The sequence below is a fragment of the Clytia hemisphaerica genome, unplaced genomic scaffold (genome assembly GCF_902728285.1).
Source record: "Clytia hemisphaerica strain Z4C2 unplaced genomic scaffold, Clytia hemisphaerica genome assembly, whole genome shotgun sequence".
NCBI lineage: Eukaryota > Metazoa > Cnidaria > Hydrozoa > Leptothecata > Clytiidae > Clytia > Clytia hemisphaerica.
The window spans coordinates 542,531-559,727 of NW_027104597.1; the positions used below are offsets into that span (position 1 = coordinate 542,531).

The 17,197-nt window shown below is 36.3% G+C and overlaps 2 protein-coding genes across 3 annotated transcripts; one reads left to right on the forward strand and one right to left on the reverse strand.

Moving 5' to 3' along the window:
• The first annotated feature begins 148 nt into the window (after nt 1-148).
• LOC136824072 (uncharacterized) lies at nt 149-16,483 on the forward strand. 2 transcript variants are annotated; one of them, XM_067080233.1, is made up of 9 exons: nt 149-302; nt 4,222-4,478; nt 5,786-6,031; nt 6,724-7,076; nt 7,605-7,939; nt 8,766-8,895; nt 12,136-12,849; nt 13,215-13,395; nt 16,434-16,483. In XM_067080233.1, exons 2-8 carry the CDS (start codon nt 4,222-4,224, stop codon nt 13,370-13,372), a joined length of 2,193 nt encoding a protein of 730 aa, XP_066936334.1. In that variant the 5' UTR covers nt 149-302; the 3' UTR covers nt 13,373-13,395; nt 16,434-16,483. The 2 variants fall into 2 exon arrangements, with proteins under 2 accessions (XP_066936334.1, XP_066936333.1); XM_067080232.1 differs by lacking the exon at nt 16,434-16,483 and having other exon boundaries at nt 13,215-13,981.
• On the reverse strand, nt 674-2,146 carry LOC136824073 (uncharacterized). The gene is made up of 2 exons (XM_067080234.1): nt 1,950-2,146; nt 674-1,481 (listed from the first exon to the last, which is right to left on the reverse strand). The coding sequence occupies exons 1-2, from the start codon at nt 2,077-2,079 to the stop codon at nt 766-768; spliced, it is 846 nt and encodes a 281-aa protein (XP_066936335.1). The 5' UTR covers nt 2,080-2,146; the 3' UTR covers nt 674-765.
• Nucleotides 16,484-17,197: the final 714 nt, after the last annotated feature.

The following is a 17,197-nucleotide window of genomic DNA, read 5'->3' on the forward strand; positions in this document are numbered from 1 at the left end:
CTACTGCAGTATTGAAAACATTACAAAAAATGACAAAGCCTCTTAAAGTGTACTAACTGAAGTCTGATCTAAAAGGCCTCTAAAGTGTATCTATGACAAGAAGATTATTTTGGTTGCATTTGTTTTAATATCATCAATTCCTCTGTTTAGAAAATGAATAAAAATGAAAAAGAATTGATATATAAATTTTGGTATGAGTTGATGTATCATCGAAAGATCTTGTGTTCATGTCCGTGGAAGGAAAATCACGCTGAATAATATTTGACAAGAGTTGTTCTTGGCTCAACTAGAGATATACGAAGGTACGGAGAAACGTTTTATTTGTTTATTTGTTTAACGTAACACAAAAAATGGTGATTATACTGACTTTAAAGGTTATATTTTTACATAAGTGTTCCCGTTTCATATCAGACGCATATTTCACATCAGGACAGTGTCTGCTTATATAAGAAAAAAAATATTTCTCTTTTCCTCTTTCTGACCAATCTTGCTCCACATTCGTGTCAATTCATGTCAATATGAAAAAGCTTGTGAATTAAAATTGATGAGTAAGCAAACGATATCACTCTTATATAAAAGATAATAACTTGCTCATCGGCTTGTTGGGATGAGCTTCCCACTTGCCTGGTGCCTGTTCGTTTGCACATCTCTTCTCAGAAGATCAAATTTGAAGAAAATAAATCAAGTTATTATAAGGAAAACAATTCCCCTGGAACCTCAGTATCTTTTATGGGACATACTGTTAGTGCAGTGGACATTGACATGCTATACAGCTTCAATATTTCTGTTTGATATCACTTTTTTAATCACCACGTCTTTAATCAATAAACTTCTGAAGCCAACCCTTTCAAGAAACCATTTCAATATTTTGAACGAAAGTTCGATTTGAGGGAAAATGCATTGAAGGCAAACGAATGGTTCTCCAAAAAGAGCCTTCTTTCCATAAAACGACCGTCTGTAGGTTTTGATATCTTTTTCACCGACTTGGAAAATTTGTTTGACGTTGACTTGAGCGTGTGGAGAATGTTGCTTTGCTTCTTTTACAAGATTCTGAACGTGTTGTTCATATGACTCTTTCGTTTCTTCGTCATCAAATTCGAATTCAATTTTCAATTCACCAAAAATCGCTTCTTCGATTTGTGATTTCACCAAATGTTGTTCAGTCACATCGATCCAATGTTGAAATTCGAACTCTTTCAGATTGCTCCAAATAACGCGTTGTTTTCTGCAGCACAAAGTTCGAGGTTCCGCAGCCTCGCATTGAACAATCACTTTCGGTTCCTTTAGTAAATTTTCATCTAAAAAAGTTGCGACTTCTTCTAAGACGAATGATTGAGCTTGCTTTTCACGATTATATTGGTATAAACTTCGAACCATGAGCAATACAAACATCAACGGTAATGAAATGACGTAAAATGTTGGTGGTTGGGATGGAAAGAACAGAAAAATGATCAGAAATACAATTCCATTTGTCGCCAAATCTAAAATTGTAAAAGAACGTCCGAAATAGAAAGTGAAAGAAGGAGAGTATGTAGATTTTGAGAAAGTTTTATTTTAGTTTCTTTCTTGGGTACACCGTACAGTTGTTGAGACACGCTATGGATAATTCTTACAGTAGCTTATTACAGCGCAGTAGCTACCGGGGGGGCTAGGGGGTGCTTAGCCCCCCGCCCCCAATAATTTTTAAGAGTGATTTTTTCGTAAAATGGAGTATTTTACCTTAAAATTTTGCCTTTATTCGAATTATTTCAGTTTGTTGAGTGTGTTTTTAGCCAATTTAGAGCTCTAGATTTCAAAATTTTCCCCTTCGCGGAAATGGTTGGCCCTCACTGAACTTATGCCCCCTAATATCAAAATGCTTTCTACGGCACTGTATTACAAAGGTTGAGGTCTTATGTTAAAGATTATACAAATGAATAAAAAAAGATTGAGGTATTTCGAAAACTTACGAACGATGAAAATCACACGAAAACATTTGTAAAAACATCGGCTTTTACATTTATCTTTCGATATAATTGTCACATAAAAACATATGAAGTGAAGGACTGTAGCAACAAGCGCATAAATAACTGAACCCATTTTATTATCAAACGGCAACTAGAATATGATTTTCTCAAAACCTTTCACTATATTTTATTAACTTCTCCCATCCCAACGTTATACTTCCTAGATCAGAAATCTTAATCTTTCATAAAGCCAAAAAATACTTTTTATCAAAACTTTAATCTCAAAAAAAACAATCAGAGTAGACTAAAGGCCGGTTTCCACTTGCGCGCACTTCGATTGCACCGTTTTGCTTCAATCCTTTTTGCTTGGAAAAAAGATTACGTCATAAAAATGTAGTGCGCGTAAGATCGCATTGCTATAGAATTGCAATAGAATTGCTTCATTTTTCTCTAAACCAATAGCGTGGTAGCATTGCTAGATAAAGTGCGAGCGCAGCGTGCGCAAGTGGAGGCCGGCCTTAAAACGCATCTAAGAAATATGCCTGAAAACGAAAGAACCTCGCAAACCGGTTTTTTCTTTGACAAAATTAGTTTACAGCCGAGTCGATAGAGTTTGAGGGTCAAAACTTAGGCGGTTTTCACCATTGAACGACTAATCAGCCTCATTGGTTAGTCCAAGCAAAACCACAAAGTCGTTTTTATGCAAAAGTTGGTATCGTCCATTTGTTCCTAACCCTACCCCCTCTGTTAAACTGCCGTGTGGGTCTGTTAAACTCCGCGCATATATTTCCCGTTTTAGCTATCCCTTTATTTAAAGGTTTTGTTTTTAAATAAGAGTGATAACGTTTGCTTACTCATCAATTTTAATTCACAACCTTTTTCACATTGAATTGACACGGATGTGAAGCAAGATTGGTCATTTTTTTGCTTATACAAGCATAATATAACAATAGTAAGACACTGTCCTGATATGAAATATGTGTCTGATATGAAACTGAAATACTTATGTAAAAACAAAACCTTTAACAAACGATAGCATTGTCTATCGTTTTTATGTTCTCTTCTCTCTATTGTTTTTTAACTTTCGTTTTTCATCTCCCATACCGATTGGATGGAAGACGCGTCAATGCTTAGCGTGGTGTTCGGCTTGCAAGAGAACTGGCAGAGACTTCACTTCACCAAACGGCATTTTAATTTGGTTTATATAAAAAATGAAACTAAACACGTTTTCTGTGTAATTTCAGAGTCGTTTTTCTTGTGTCTTGTGTCTCTGAAGTGGAGTTTTATTCTATTTATTCTATTTGTTCTATTTTTAGCATTCGAGTTAGCTAAACTGAAGTGACAACTTTATCGCCTAAATATAATGATATCCATTAAGGGGCTTTTACCTTTCTCAAGTAAGAAAAAGTGAAACTTTATGATTTGTGCTGCATTTAGAATGACGAATTTAATGTAGCTCTTTCTTTGTTTTGAAGCGGCATGCTTTTGGAAATCTGGTGATGAGTTTTACTTTCAATCTAGCGTTTATGTGAGAAACGACGTGCGTCACGCTTTCTGGATGGTTTCGCATCTAACCCCTCGGGACTTTGAAATCAGTCATTGTATCTTATAATTTCACACAGCACTCCCATGCCTTTGAAATGAAAAACTCTTTAATAAACTCTTTACCAACCCTCTTGCGATGCCGATCGCACAGTTAAGCGTCTGATAGGTGGTACAGTTGTTACCGTATTATAAGGGCTGTATACTGAGAATTATTTTCTGTAACTATTCTTTTGCGCAACAATGAGTCTTCTATACACTAAAAAACTAAATTTAAGAGAGAAAATTGAAGGTATTCTGAATCGCAGAACTTTTTTCGCTAGAGGATGAGCAGAAGCCTAAACTGAAGGGTATCATTATAAATGATAAAACTAATATTATTCCGTTACAGCTACCTTAAGGAAAGAAATGTTCGCGGAATTTAAATTTAACGGTTCACAGCTCTAAATTCGGAAGTTTCGCGGAATTTAATTTCGTGGTTGAGAGGATTTTTTGTTTAAAATATGGCCTACTTTGCCCTAAAAAGACCAATTTTATAAGTGATTTTTTTAAATCATTAGAATATTCGTGTTTTGCGGGATTTAATTTTGTCCCGCGAAAATTTCTTGTTTTAAAGTATTGCACTATATCATAAAACACCTCTATTCCTTTATAAACGACTCCACTGTCAATGACTCGTCGTGGTCATTGAGGCCAGGCTGTTGAGAATTAGTTAGTAATTTCGTTTTTTTAGATGACCAGCTTAGAGGGGAATGAGAGACGTGCATTACAATCGATATTGAGCAGACTGGTCACTGTTGAGGATGTCGGTGATGTGGTTGATTGTGTGGATGATGAATCATTCAGTTTGAACCTTCTTCATTGGAAAATGTTGTCTCTGATGAAGAAACAAACAGATGAAATACTTTCCAATGAAAAATTATTTCAAGATATGGTGATAATTGATCTTTTGGAACTTCTTTTGTGCAGTGGATATGTACAAGACCACAGGTACACGATTTTTATAAGAACATTCAAAAATTTTAAAGCCTCTGGATGTTGGTAAATTCTCAAATTTTAACATGTTCTTATTTTTACCATTTTGGCCATTTTCCTAAAGCCTTAAAATGTTCTTAGCTTGTTCTAAACATTTTGGTCGTCGAAAACTTGTGTTCTTATATGGTTTGTTCTAATACAATAATGACCGGTTAGTGAGGGCTGTACTGAGAAATATTGCCCGAGGTCAAGTAACGACCGAGCTTGCGAGGTTGTTGCGTTGACCGAGGGCAATATTTTCAGTACAGCCCGAAAAAAACCGGTCATTATTGTATTTGTTAACCGTTTCCTTCAGCTTCGATTGATTTTGAGCACTTTATCCAGAAAAAATAGCGAAATAAAGCAGAAAAAACAAGCGAAAAGAGATAAAAAATTGCTATAATTTCTGACGTCAGAAATAAAAAATGAGAGAAAAGATGTCAACGCATTGTTCATTTTCCTTTGAAAAAGTGACGTCACAATGAATTTTCCTAACGACGGGCAACTCTGGACAATGTAGGCCCGTTGTCATGCGAAAAGAACCAATTGCATTGCGCAAAAAGTCATGTAGCCCGCTTCGAAAAAGTAACCGGTTAACAATATAAATAAAACGTGTACTCTCTAATTCGATGGTCATGTGAGTGTTTTTCTGGATACTTTATCAATTAATTTGTTTTCTACGTCACTGCGGTAATGAACTTTTTATGGTTGAACACTCTTTGCGAATTGAGATTATAAGTTATTTAAAGTAGAGTACAAAATGTACTTAGATCGAGGCTAATCAATATCATTTTTAAATTACAATCCTATCTATAAAGTTGATACAAGATCAACTGAATTCACAATCTTGCTAAGGCGGTCTAATAATGTCGTTCTTCGTTTCCGGTCGCTGTATCATTACGAATCGAAGGCCTTCACTCGGAATAACCCGCAGTTCTCTGACCCACAAAATCGAGGACAGTAAAAGTACTGATTACCTGTCGTCCTCAATTGGTCAAGATCTAGTCAAATTAGAAGCTTACCTTCTCCTTCGCAGAAAACACACATACATTAACTCGGTATATGATCGAAAGAGATGGTATAAAGCAAAGTTGACATATCCCCAAAATCGCCGTCCATTTTGCTCAACGACGGTAAAAACACCAAAATAATGTTGTCTGTTTAGGCGTTTAGGTGATCAAAGGCGATATAGAGCCGTACATCCATCGCCTTTGTTTTGCGACGACTCCACTTACCGTCGTCCTTCATATCCATCCGATACATAAACTCCTTATTCATTTCAGATGGATATCAGCCATTAACATTTTGACATCGCTCTTTACATTGGACTCGTATAGCATCCAAACCAATCCGTACTGTAAACGACTCTCGGTTGCCGTAGCTTTATCATTTTCCACAGATGTCAAATCCCTGGCTAGCTATGGCGAAGAAAAACTTGATCCAATCAGACGTTATTTTGATATCAAGGAGATGATGGAAAGAGACGATTTTTTTCCGATTCATAAAACTCTAAATACTTGGTTGTTAAGGTAACCTGCTTATTCAATATCACAATCAAGATTTAATAAACGACCCCCCCCCCTTCGTCGACCTAATTGCCAGAAGGTTGGAAACTGCACTTCAAAATAAGGTTATTATAGACTATTCAGAAATTAATAAACTAGGATCCCAATGAGGAACTGAAAAGAAATCGAGAAAATCAACAAACGGCGGGGGGTATGGGCGTTTATTAGGCATCATTACACTGAAAAGGATTTATTTCGATTTGTTCAAGGCCCAATAAGTTTGATTTCTTCGCATTATTGGAAGGGTTTGATAAAAACCAAGATGGTGTCCGTGTGTGTAATGACTTCAAACATTTCCTGTTAGTTCATAAAGCTTTTGGTCAAGGGTTTAGCAATTCTTGTTCAGGAGTTATGAAAAAGTTAACTGGAAATGAACTTTTAAGTCCTGGTGAATTGGAACACTATTTAATTCGTTCGAAATTTATTCGATGCCGCTATTGAATCGGCTTGTTATTAAAAAACGTCCTTTTCTTTCTTCAAAACATAGGTATGTGGTGAGCATTCTGAGCATTCTGAGCTTGAAGACTTTCGTGAAGAAGTTAACAAGAAATTAAATTTTAAATGTTGTTGAATTGGAACTCTTAAATTTAAGCCGCTATTGAATCGGCTTTTTGTTATGCTGTTAAAGAACGTCCTTTTCTTTCTTCAAAACATAGGTACGTGGTGAGCAGTTGGTCTGAGCCATCCGACATCCAATGGGCTCGCCAAAACATCCGTCCTGAATTCAGGACACCGCACAATGTTGGAGAATCAACCCACGAAATGTTAAAATACAGCGAACATAACAGTCAAGGTGTCAGCATACATGACGGACCAGCTTTTTATGATAATAAACCATGTACTTTAGAAGTATTACACGAATACGGGGCAGTATGTGGGGGTGTATCAAAGTTCGGTGTAGCAATGGCACAAGCGTTCGGCATACCAGCATGTCCGATCGGTCAACCGGGTCATTGTGCTTTTCTTTGGCTGAAAGACGGCGAATGGACAATGAGCAACGGGTGTTCAGGTTAGTTATTCATTTGAATAATCTCTATTAGTAGGGGGCCAAGCCTAGGGTCCCGTGACATCTTTCTTACGGCCTAACCATTTTTAGTCTATTCCAAAGAACAGTATATTACAAGATATTTTTGAGAGGGAGGACGCGGATTAGGCCCGGGAAAACTTTTTATGACCAAAATAGTGACGCCATAGGCAAAACTGCAAAGGAAAATAAGGGATAGGAAAATCAGGGAAAATAGCTTTTCAAAAGTTAAAATGATTGCTACCATCTGAAAGAGCATGAAATTCTGAGCAAAAAAATGTATTGCAACAACTCTCTGACTAAAACATACAAAGAAATACAACCGCTTGAAGTTCAAAAACAAACCGACGTCAGTACGATTAAGACAGGATTTGACGTCAAATCACAGTAGAGCTGACAGTTAGTTGATCTGCAACCCTGACCTCCACCTTATTTATAATAACGGAACCCCCGTCTAAACGTCGTCAGGTCAGAATAAGAAAAATTATGCATCGTTTTTCACCTCATTTACAGGAATCATCGACAGTCATACACATGAGGGCATTCAATGGACGTGGGAAAAACGTTGTGATTACCAGCTATTATGTCATGAAGCTATGAAGTCAACGAACAAATATGTCGAATCTGAAAAATTACGTTGGATTGCCAAGCTCATTCAGGATCGGAAGCTACAATTGGAGACTTTGAATTTAGCGACAGTGTCTTGTCCATACAATTATTTAGCTTGGAGAGATTTGATTCGTTTGTTGGGCTATGTGAAAAGAGAGAAGGTTGAGTACGAAGGTGAAGTGGCTGGTGTGGACCAATGGGTCTTATGGAACCTGGAGGAAATGAGCTTGGAAGATCAGGTAAAATAATTGACAAAATTGGAACGAATGCTCCTCGAAATTTAAAGGTTTTGTTTTTAAATAAGACTGATATCGTTTGCTTACTCATCATCATTTCAATTCACAAACTTTTTCACATTGGATTGATACAGATGTGGAGCAAGATTGGTCAGAAAGAAACATTTTTTGGCTTATAGAAGCATATAATATAACAATAGCAAGACACTGTCCTGATATGATATATTATGTGTCTGATATGAAACGGGAACACTTATGTAAAAACAAAACCTTTAATACGTTGACTTTGGGAGGGGTAATACGCTAGTTGGGGAGGGGTAATTGGTAATCAAATTTTACAACGGGGGAAGAGCTTTCCGTAACGTAAGATTTTTAGGGATTAGTATTGTCGTATGGAGTCGCTTTCGAGATTCCAAGAACTTTCTCTTTCCCTCAAAAGAATTCCTTATCATAACAACAGAGGTTATTCAAGTGTTGCTAAGTTACGTAACTTAACCGCCATTATGGAAGCAACAAATGTTTGATTTGCGTAAGGAGTCGTCTGTACCAGTTCAAACGTTTACCGAGTTTATGTATTTGCACTTTTGAGGACGGTAGAGTGACTGAAGCGATTTGGAAAAACCCGCAATTCCGCCCCGCAAAATCGAGGACGGTAAAAGTGCTGATTTACCGTCGTCCTCAGCTGGTCAGGATCTACTCAAATTAGAACCTTACCGTCTCCGTCGCTGAAAAACACACATACATAAACTCGCTTTTGTTTCCATAATGACGGATTTTTCTAGAGTTACGTAACTTTGGCAATACCTGAAAACCTCTTTACCTTTTTTAGTCACAGGAATCGGGCGACAAGATTCTTTCACAAGGCCACTATAATGTATCTTTGACATCGAACGTAATGGAGAACATTGAAAACCTGGTGGATGGTACCGACTCTGAATGGTATTGCAGAGATTCGAAAGGTAACAATTCTTTTTTATGACACCAATAATGCAATGGCTTCTCTCTTTTTTAACCCAATTTAGTGTGTCCCAAAAAGAGTGGACACATCTTTATAAACAAAGTAAAGTGAAATCCTCAAAACTCATTATCTAAACTGCGCTTAAAGTGAAATAAATAGAATTACAAAGTGCTCAAGAAAATTCGGTGCTACAAGGTGTTTCATGCTGGCGCAATCTTCAGGCATTGTAGATTTTATATCAATAAAGTTAAACTGGGCTTAGAATTATTGGAATAACGCTCTGTTCAATTAATGGATATTTAATACCCAAGATGATAGAATAAGTTTTGGAGATTGAAATTTTAAATATACAAGTCATAAAATTTTGCATAAATCATGAGGGTTGGACTTTATATAAAACTTTTGTCCGCTTTTTTCGAGATGCACTGTATGTCAGTTGTCGTAAAAATGATGTAATGTCATAAGACTTTTGAAGAGTGTATTATCATTATGAACGTTCATTTCTACTAAACGCAGAATCTCGCATTTTACGCAGTCCCCGTCGTCACAAGAGAAAGAGTTTGGGTTTAAATTTCACGAAAAGCGAACTTTAGCTCATCAGACAAAATCAGATTCCGACTGGATAGAATTCCGAGAAGCTCGAAATACTCTAAAAAGACAGGTAAAACACACCAAAAAAAACTTTCTACCGTAAACTTCTCTCATCCAAAAAAACGAAAGAAGTCTGGAAGCTTATTCACCGAATCCTCCACCCAAAGAAAAGTGTTATCAATATTCAACCCTCCGAATTAAACGATCACTACATTTCAACAGCTCCTAGAATCCTTGGATCACAGCCAACTTCAATCGAAGAAATCCAGCTCCTTCTTCAAGATCTTGCTACAAATGAATTCGAATTCCAACCCGTCACATATGAACAAGTAGTCAAAGAAATCAAGAACCTTCGAACTGACTGCTCTTCTGGATACGACAATCTTCCAGTTTCACTCATCAAACCTATTGCTGATCATCTCGTATCTCCACTCACGCATATAATCAATACAGGTATCGCCGAAAACACCTTTCATCAACAGTGGAAAATCGGCAAAGTAACACCTATTCCGAAAACAGAACAATCCACCACTCACCACCAATTCAGACCTGTTACCGTGCTACCCATACTCTCCAAACTTTTTGAACGTTTAATGGCAAAACAAATCGTAGACTACATTGACCAACATCAGATATATAAGCAAACCCAATCTGGCTTTCGCAAACGTCACTCGACCGAAACGTTGCTTATGAAAATTCGAGATGATATCGTTGGTGCAATGAACAAAGGGGAAATCACACTTGCTGCATTTCTTGATTATTCGAAAGCCTTCGACACGGTTGATTATAAGACACTCATAACCAAACTACGGAAAATCGGCTTCTCCGACAAGGCCGCGTTGCTCATGTTATCATACCTCAGCGATCGCAAGCAATTTGTTCAGGTCGACGACAAGCAGTTTGAACAAGGCAATGTTCAGTTTGGTGTACCACAAGGCTCCATCTTCGGACCGATCTTGTTTAATCTATACACCGTGGACTTACAAGACAACGTCGAGGGTGGTAGTACCAACCAATATGCTGACGATACTACAAATTACGAACATTGTAGACCTAAAGAAGTACCAGCCGCAATCATCAGAATGACACAACGCCTAGATCAACTCAAAGATTGGTCGACCGAAAACAATCTTGCGTTCAACAACAAAAAGACAAAGATTAACATAATCAGCCTCATAGAAGGCTGGGTTGAAAGGTTCTTAAAAAAAACGAGTTAAAAAATCTTATTTTCTCATTCTCAGCCTCAGCATGTTTCTTAGATGTTTCTTAGTTTTTAGGCATTCTGAGCCTCATGTTTCTTACAAGTGTGTTTCTTAAAAAAAAAAAAACGTGTATGTAATGTATCTGAAAAACTGTTTATTGGTAAGGCAAGTCGCCTTTTGAATGATCTCCCAAAGGCTATTCGGGAAGAGGTTGATTCTATTAAATTTCGCAATTCTTTAAAAAAATATTTATTAGATGTTAGTCTTGCAATATATATTATGCAACATTAGTTTATGACACTCGACAAATTCGACGTTTTAACAATCACCACTACTACTACTAGTAAGACTTCTATACCAATAACAATTCAATATCTCCACAATTCTCCAATCCAAGCTGCAATTTACTTCTAGTTTTGTCTATTTTCTTTCAGTCTCTAGTCTCCCAAGTTGTCGATAAGATAATAAATATTTTATTTTCTATATTTCAAATTTAAATTATTATATTTCTAGTACTTCATGTTTAGCCATTTTTCAAGCAATCGAGTTTTTTTTACCTTCAATAGCCGATCACGATCTCACTTCTTTTTTTTCACAAGCTTATTTTCAAGCATCAATCCCACATTCAATAACACTACTTTTGCTCTTCTTTTGTTCCGACAAATAATTATTGTTTAAGATAAATTTTTATTTTATTGATTTTAATGTATTTCATATTTCTCAATCCAATTCTGATGAATACTGGCTGATACTATACTTAGTCTCCACCATTCAGAATTTCTCCGAGTTCTAAGCCTTGCCTGCAGAGTTATATCTTTCAGAAGTGAATAGGCCTCACTGAAGAGATATATAGCTCTGTATTTCAACTTGCCCAGATAGGGCAGTTGTTCAATTTTATCCAAGCTTCAATTTATGATTTGGATCTCAATTGAGCGAATCACCTTTTGGTCGTACGTATATTTTTGCAAATTGAAAATGATATATAATTTTTTTTTTTACATAATAATTTATTTATTTATTTAGTTTACTTATTATAAATAGGACGAATAGCCATTGAGATTTATGGAAGTGCCTGAAATACAATTACTAATAATAATAATAATAATAATAATAATTCCCTGAAATTTCTCGCAAACTTTTCATTACACTTAGACCATAATCACACATTACGGCTTCACATCGTTCTGAAACGAAACGACTTTGGACAACGTGTGAATACCAAAAGTTCATAACCTCAAAACAATGAAGATGCTATTACATTGTAAAACGGATCGAAATGCTTCTTTCCATTATCTTCTTCAGAACTATTCCGTTTTCTTACTCCGATACGGATATGAACACTTCCTTTTCGTAACGAAAACTATACCGGAATGATGCGTAACCGTAACGTCTGAACATGGTCGCTGTCTTTGCTGGTACTATATCAAATAGTCTTCTTCTTTTCTTAGGTTGGGTAGAAATTGATTTGGGAAGACTTTGCAATATCAGTGCGATTGAAATCCAATGGTGGGGGATAAGTGTCAGCAGGAAATACAAAATCTACGCTTCCCCTGATAAGAGCAACTCCGAATCTACACTAGTTGCCACGCACCATTCAGCAATCGAATCACCTCCCCCAGATGAATATAATGAGTGGAGTAAGCTTCCAGGTTGGGATAGAGAGATGAGGAAAATCAAATTCGTTTTTAAGAAAGGTCACAAAGATCCTTGGGGTATGAATGTTTTGATCGGAATACGTCAGATTCAAATTCTTGGTCAAGAAAAGGAAGACCCGACAAGTTTGACCACCAATCTGTTGGAAAGATATTTATTGAAACGCGTTCAGAAAACATTCAGTAAAGAATTCTCACAAATTGCTAAAGATTTCTTTATAGATATAAAAAAGAGTGGATCAAGTCTAATCTCTATAAATGCTTCAATAACTACCAGTTCTGGTCAAGATTTAGCCTACAATCTTCTGGATGGCACAGACTCTGAGTGGTGGACGAAAAAGAAGGAAGCAACCATTGAATTGGATTTAGGACGTTCGTATCATGTTGCGTTATTCGAGATTAAGTGGTGGGGAATCTCATTTGCAGCCTCGTTTACAGTTTCAGTTGCTATGGGTGATGAAGACAATTATGTAGAAGTAATGACACGTGGAAATTGCTATGAACACCCTGGTGAGAATATTTTTGGTGCTTCTAATGTTTGTTGTTAGAATTTTAAAGCTCAAAGGAAAATTCATCAAATTTTAACCTCCAATCTTTCATAGGGTAGATTCTTAAGTAGGTTTGACCCAAAAGAACGAAGCTCTGTGACCTATTTTTAGGCAAAATGCCCTTACAATGGCCAATTTTCGAAATTTCATTTGGTAAATTGAACAAAAAATGGAAAATACTATATATTTTAAACTGGAACAAGTGATTATTTCAATATTAGCTAAAATAACACTTTTTAGTATCCCACTACCTTATAGGTTTTAGAGCACCAATCTAAAAATGGACAGATATAAATAAACTCATTGTGTTTTTTTTTCACTCGCCAGCTGGTCGTGATTCGTACAACGAGTGGAGTAAATCAAACGGTTGGGAACAGATCACAAGGAAAATTAAAATTCATTTGAAAGATGGGTGTATTGATCCTTGGTTTAAAAAATATTACCTTGGTGCACGGTGCATACAGATCACTGGCTTTCCTGCTTAATAAACACCATCGTTATTTACAATGTAAGACAATTATTCAAAGTCTCAAAGTCTATTATTAGAAGGATAAATGTAATCTCTGTTGTACAAAGTGCTCTATACTACCAGAAAACAAGTAGACCTTTTTGACTAATTCTTAATGTACATTCACCGATTCACCCATCAAGTATTAGTAGACTAAATAACAAGAAGTTAATTATGTTTGCTATGATTGCCGCAATCTCGTACCCAGAGCCACTTGCATCACTTTTTTGACTTTAACTGATGATGGACGTTGTTACCAGTGGCGTGGTGGCAGGGGGGCCACAATCGTACAACTTTTTATGAGCGCTGCCAGAGGAAGATAGAACAATTTTATTATAGATGAAAACTTTTATTACTAAAGGGTAGGCATTAGTGGGTTACGGGGATGTGTCACCTTTTTTGATTCTCCAAGTTTCGCTAACTAGATTTCGCAGACAATTCATCAGAGGGCGAGCAAAAAGTGACGCGTCGCATTCCCATCATCTTTTAGCAACCCGCCTTAATTATCATCATTTTTATTTTCGCCAAAATTTTCAATATGAAATATACACACAATTTCTTGAAATTACAAAAATAATTTTTTGGCAAAAGTCTCTCCTCTAAGGGTCCCAAAAACGTCAATTTTTCTCTCTCATTTTGGGAAAAGTCTCTCTAAGGGTCTCAAAAATGCCAATTTTTCCTCTCTCTAAGGGTCGATTATCGTTACCTCGCAAACCTAGTACCTCCCCCAGTGCTGCAAATAACGGCCGGTGACCGGTAATTACCGGTCATTTCGTAGTTTCTACCGGCCATTCTGAAGCTCAGTTTTTCATTTTGTCCGGTTAAAATTTGAAAATTAGAGGCTTAGATAAATACTTAATAGCGCTTCTAATTAAAAGAGAAACAGTTTTTAAATTAAAATAGGTGTTTAGCCAATCTAATAATTCAATAAGTCAATCTGTAATAACAGACTACAAAGATAGTTCCGTCAGACCCCCTGCTCGTTGCATTCGAAAAAATACCGGCCGACTGAAATTTCCCTATTTGCAGCACTGTCCCCTACCCACAGATTCCAATTCATTTGTTGATTGTTTTGATATCATAATAAAAGATCTCTATTTCTTAAAATTAAGAGCCTTGACATTCTAAAATTATGTAAAAAAAATAAGAATCGTGAGAATTACGCCTATAGTTATTATTTAGTATTTAACTTTTATAATATAAACTTTTGTGTGAACATAAAATACCATAATTTAGATTATTTTAGAATTGTAGATTTTTCTTCACGGACACACGTCTTACATATAATTATATTTATATCATTATTTTTGTATGTAATAATAGTTAATCAAACCGCAATAAATCAATAAATGCGTATTATTGTTTTAACGTATATACGACCCATAACCATTCCCTGTTGGGAATTAGAAAAGTTTAAGCAAATGTACTTGTCGAAAAGGGCGAACGCGGCGGTGGCGAGATTATTGCACCCACCGCCGCCTTCGCGATAAAATTTATTGTTTACTTTTGTCGTTGCCGTAGACAAATCACTTTAAAATGGTAGACAAAACTACGTTGCTTGAGAGGAATTTCTCGTGGAATTTTTGATTTTAATACTCTTAATTCTGTTTATTATTAATGGCGAGTAAATACTTTTCAGAGTATTTTTAAGACGAACCAAATGCGCTATTCCTTTAAACCATATGCAGGGGTATCGACAAAATTTTCCATGGGGCAGCTGTGAGCTTGGATTTTCTTACAGTAGTATAAAGGGGATTTTATTTATTTATTTTTCTCCATCCCACTAGACATAACCTGAGATCAGATTGTGAATGTTTTCTGCACACCACGCTGAAGCTCTAAAGGGATGTGTGAAAACAAACAATCTGACGAATATGCAATCTCGAAATCGTAAGGACCGCGTTCGTCTAAAAGGACTGGGAATGACAACAAAGTTGCGCGATTGTGTTTATGAATAAGGCGCCGTATTAGTTTTTATTTTTCCGGCGCACAACAAGATTCTTGTTGTAGAATTTTCCGCGGGAGGACTATTTTCCTCAGATGTATAATTTTCAAGTGCCTTTAGAGGTTTACCGTGCGCGTAAGAAAATTAGACATATATATAGTTCGTCATTTTTCAGAATTTTCAAGATTTCAACTCTCTCAAGATTCACTCGTTCGCCAGCTCTTGCGGTGAGCGGTCACGGTGTACGGGGCTTCGAACCGGGTTATAGTCCGATTTTTTAAATTCTCATTCTTTCCCCACTCTTTCCATCTTATTCTTTGAACTGTAAAATGTGTGTGAGAGCCACAGGGTTGGATAGTGGCAATCCAATCCCAGTTCCTTCTCTTCTAGTATGCTTTCTTCAACGTTGTGGCAGAAACGTGTCAAAGGTGTGGCAACTTTGTCTAGTAGAAAGTATACTTCTTTTCTTATTGTAATTTTAGTTTCTTCGGCTGGTTCCGTGGTTTTTACGTTTTAGTTTATTTTATATTATTGCGCGCGTTTTATACTTTCAATAAACACATCTTTTTACTATCTTTTATCTGTGGTGGTGTTTAATTAACACTGCTTGGCCTACCTACACAACCCTATTTCCATCATATGTATAGGAGGATATTTTCACAAATGGCCGAAATCCTGTGTAGGTCGAAAACTGAGGAACAGATAATGTGTTTTCTTGAAATATTTTTTGACTCATATTGAGTTACTTCTTTCCATCTTAACTCATATTGAGTTACTTTCTTCCTTAAAGTCATTTTAGATCACTAGTTTTACATTGACGGATTTCTATGTCATCATATTTTCCTTTTCTACTCCAACCTGATTGATTTTCTGTGAATGTTCATTCTAGATATTTGTTGTATTTGTATTGTCTTTTTGTTTTGTGGGTTTTTGTCTTTATTGTTTCCATTTTGAGTAGTTGAAGGTTTTATACTTCTAGACTATATATATATATACCGTAACTTGGTCTAATACTAATGTCAACATCCCTCTCATCTAATTTCGACACCCTTTTTATCAGCTGAAATTGATAGAATGACCTTTTTTTCAATAGTGATTCAAGCTTTACCGCCAGTCAACTGCTCTAACTTGGGACGATTGGTCGAATAGCAACGGGGGACTGGGTAGAAAAATCTAAACATAGAATTCAAAAAAAATACCGATCATCGTATAGAGCACTAAAAAATACCCCCTTTCTATGTTTAGTTTGTTCTACCTTGGGATTATAACTGAAAATATCAGTTATGATTCAAATTATGGTTTAAACTATTTTTTTTCCATTCAACAGCAAAATAAACATCAAAAACCAAAGAACCACTGCTTAGATTGCTTAGATGCGTGCCGCCCGCGCGGCAATTTGATCAACTCCAGATTCTAAGTCCGTGTTTCGGCTTCCGGTAATTTTGTTGCTGTTCACTGCTAGGGTACACCATTTTAAAAAGGCATTTTTCGCAGTCCTAGCTACCAAACCGAGAAAATTTGCGTGGCTTCAAGCCAAACCATTCAAGGTCATTTTGATAAAATCATCGGTTGGAAGATGTGATTTATATAGCAAATTTTATAGCAAATTTTCGTTTGGGATAGAAGTTAAAGGTACGTGCACAATATAGCAAAACTGCTTCGCTCATAAATTCGCTTCGCAAAAAACCTTTGTCCGCTATCAGTCTGCGCGGTAATCTTTGCCTGCTTCAATTCTTAGATAATGAATAAGAGAGGTGCGCTTAGCTAAGCCGTGCTCGCGGGCAATAAATTTATGTTTACTTATCTTGTATATTTTAGTGGTATTTATCCAATGAAAAGGATGTTGACAAAATATGC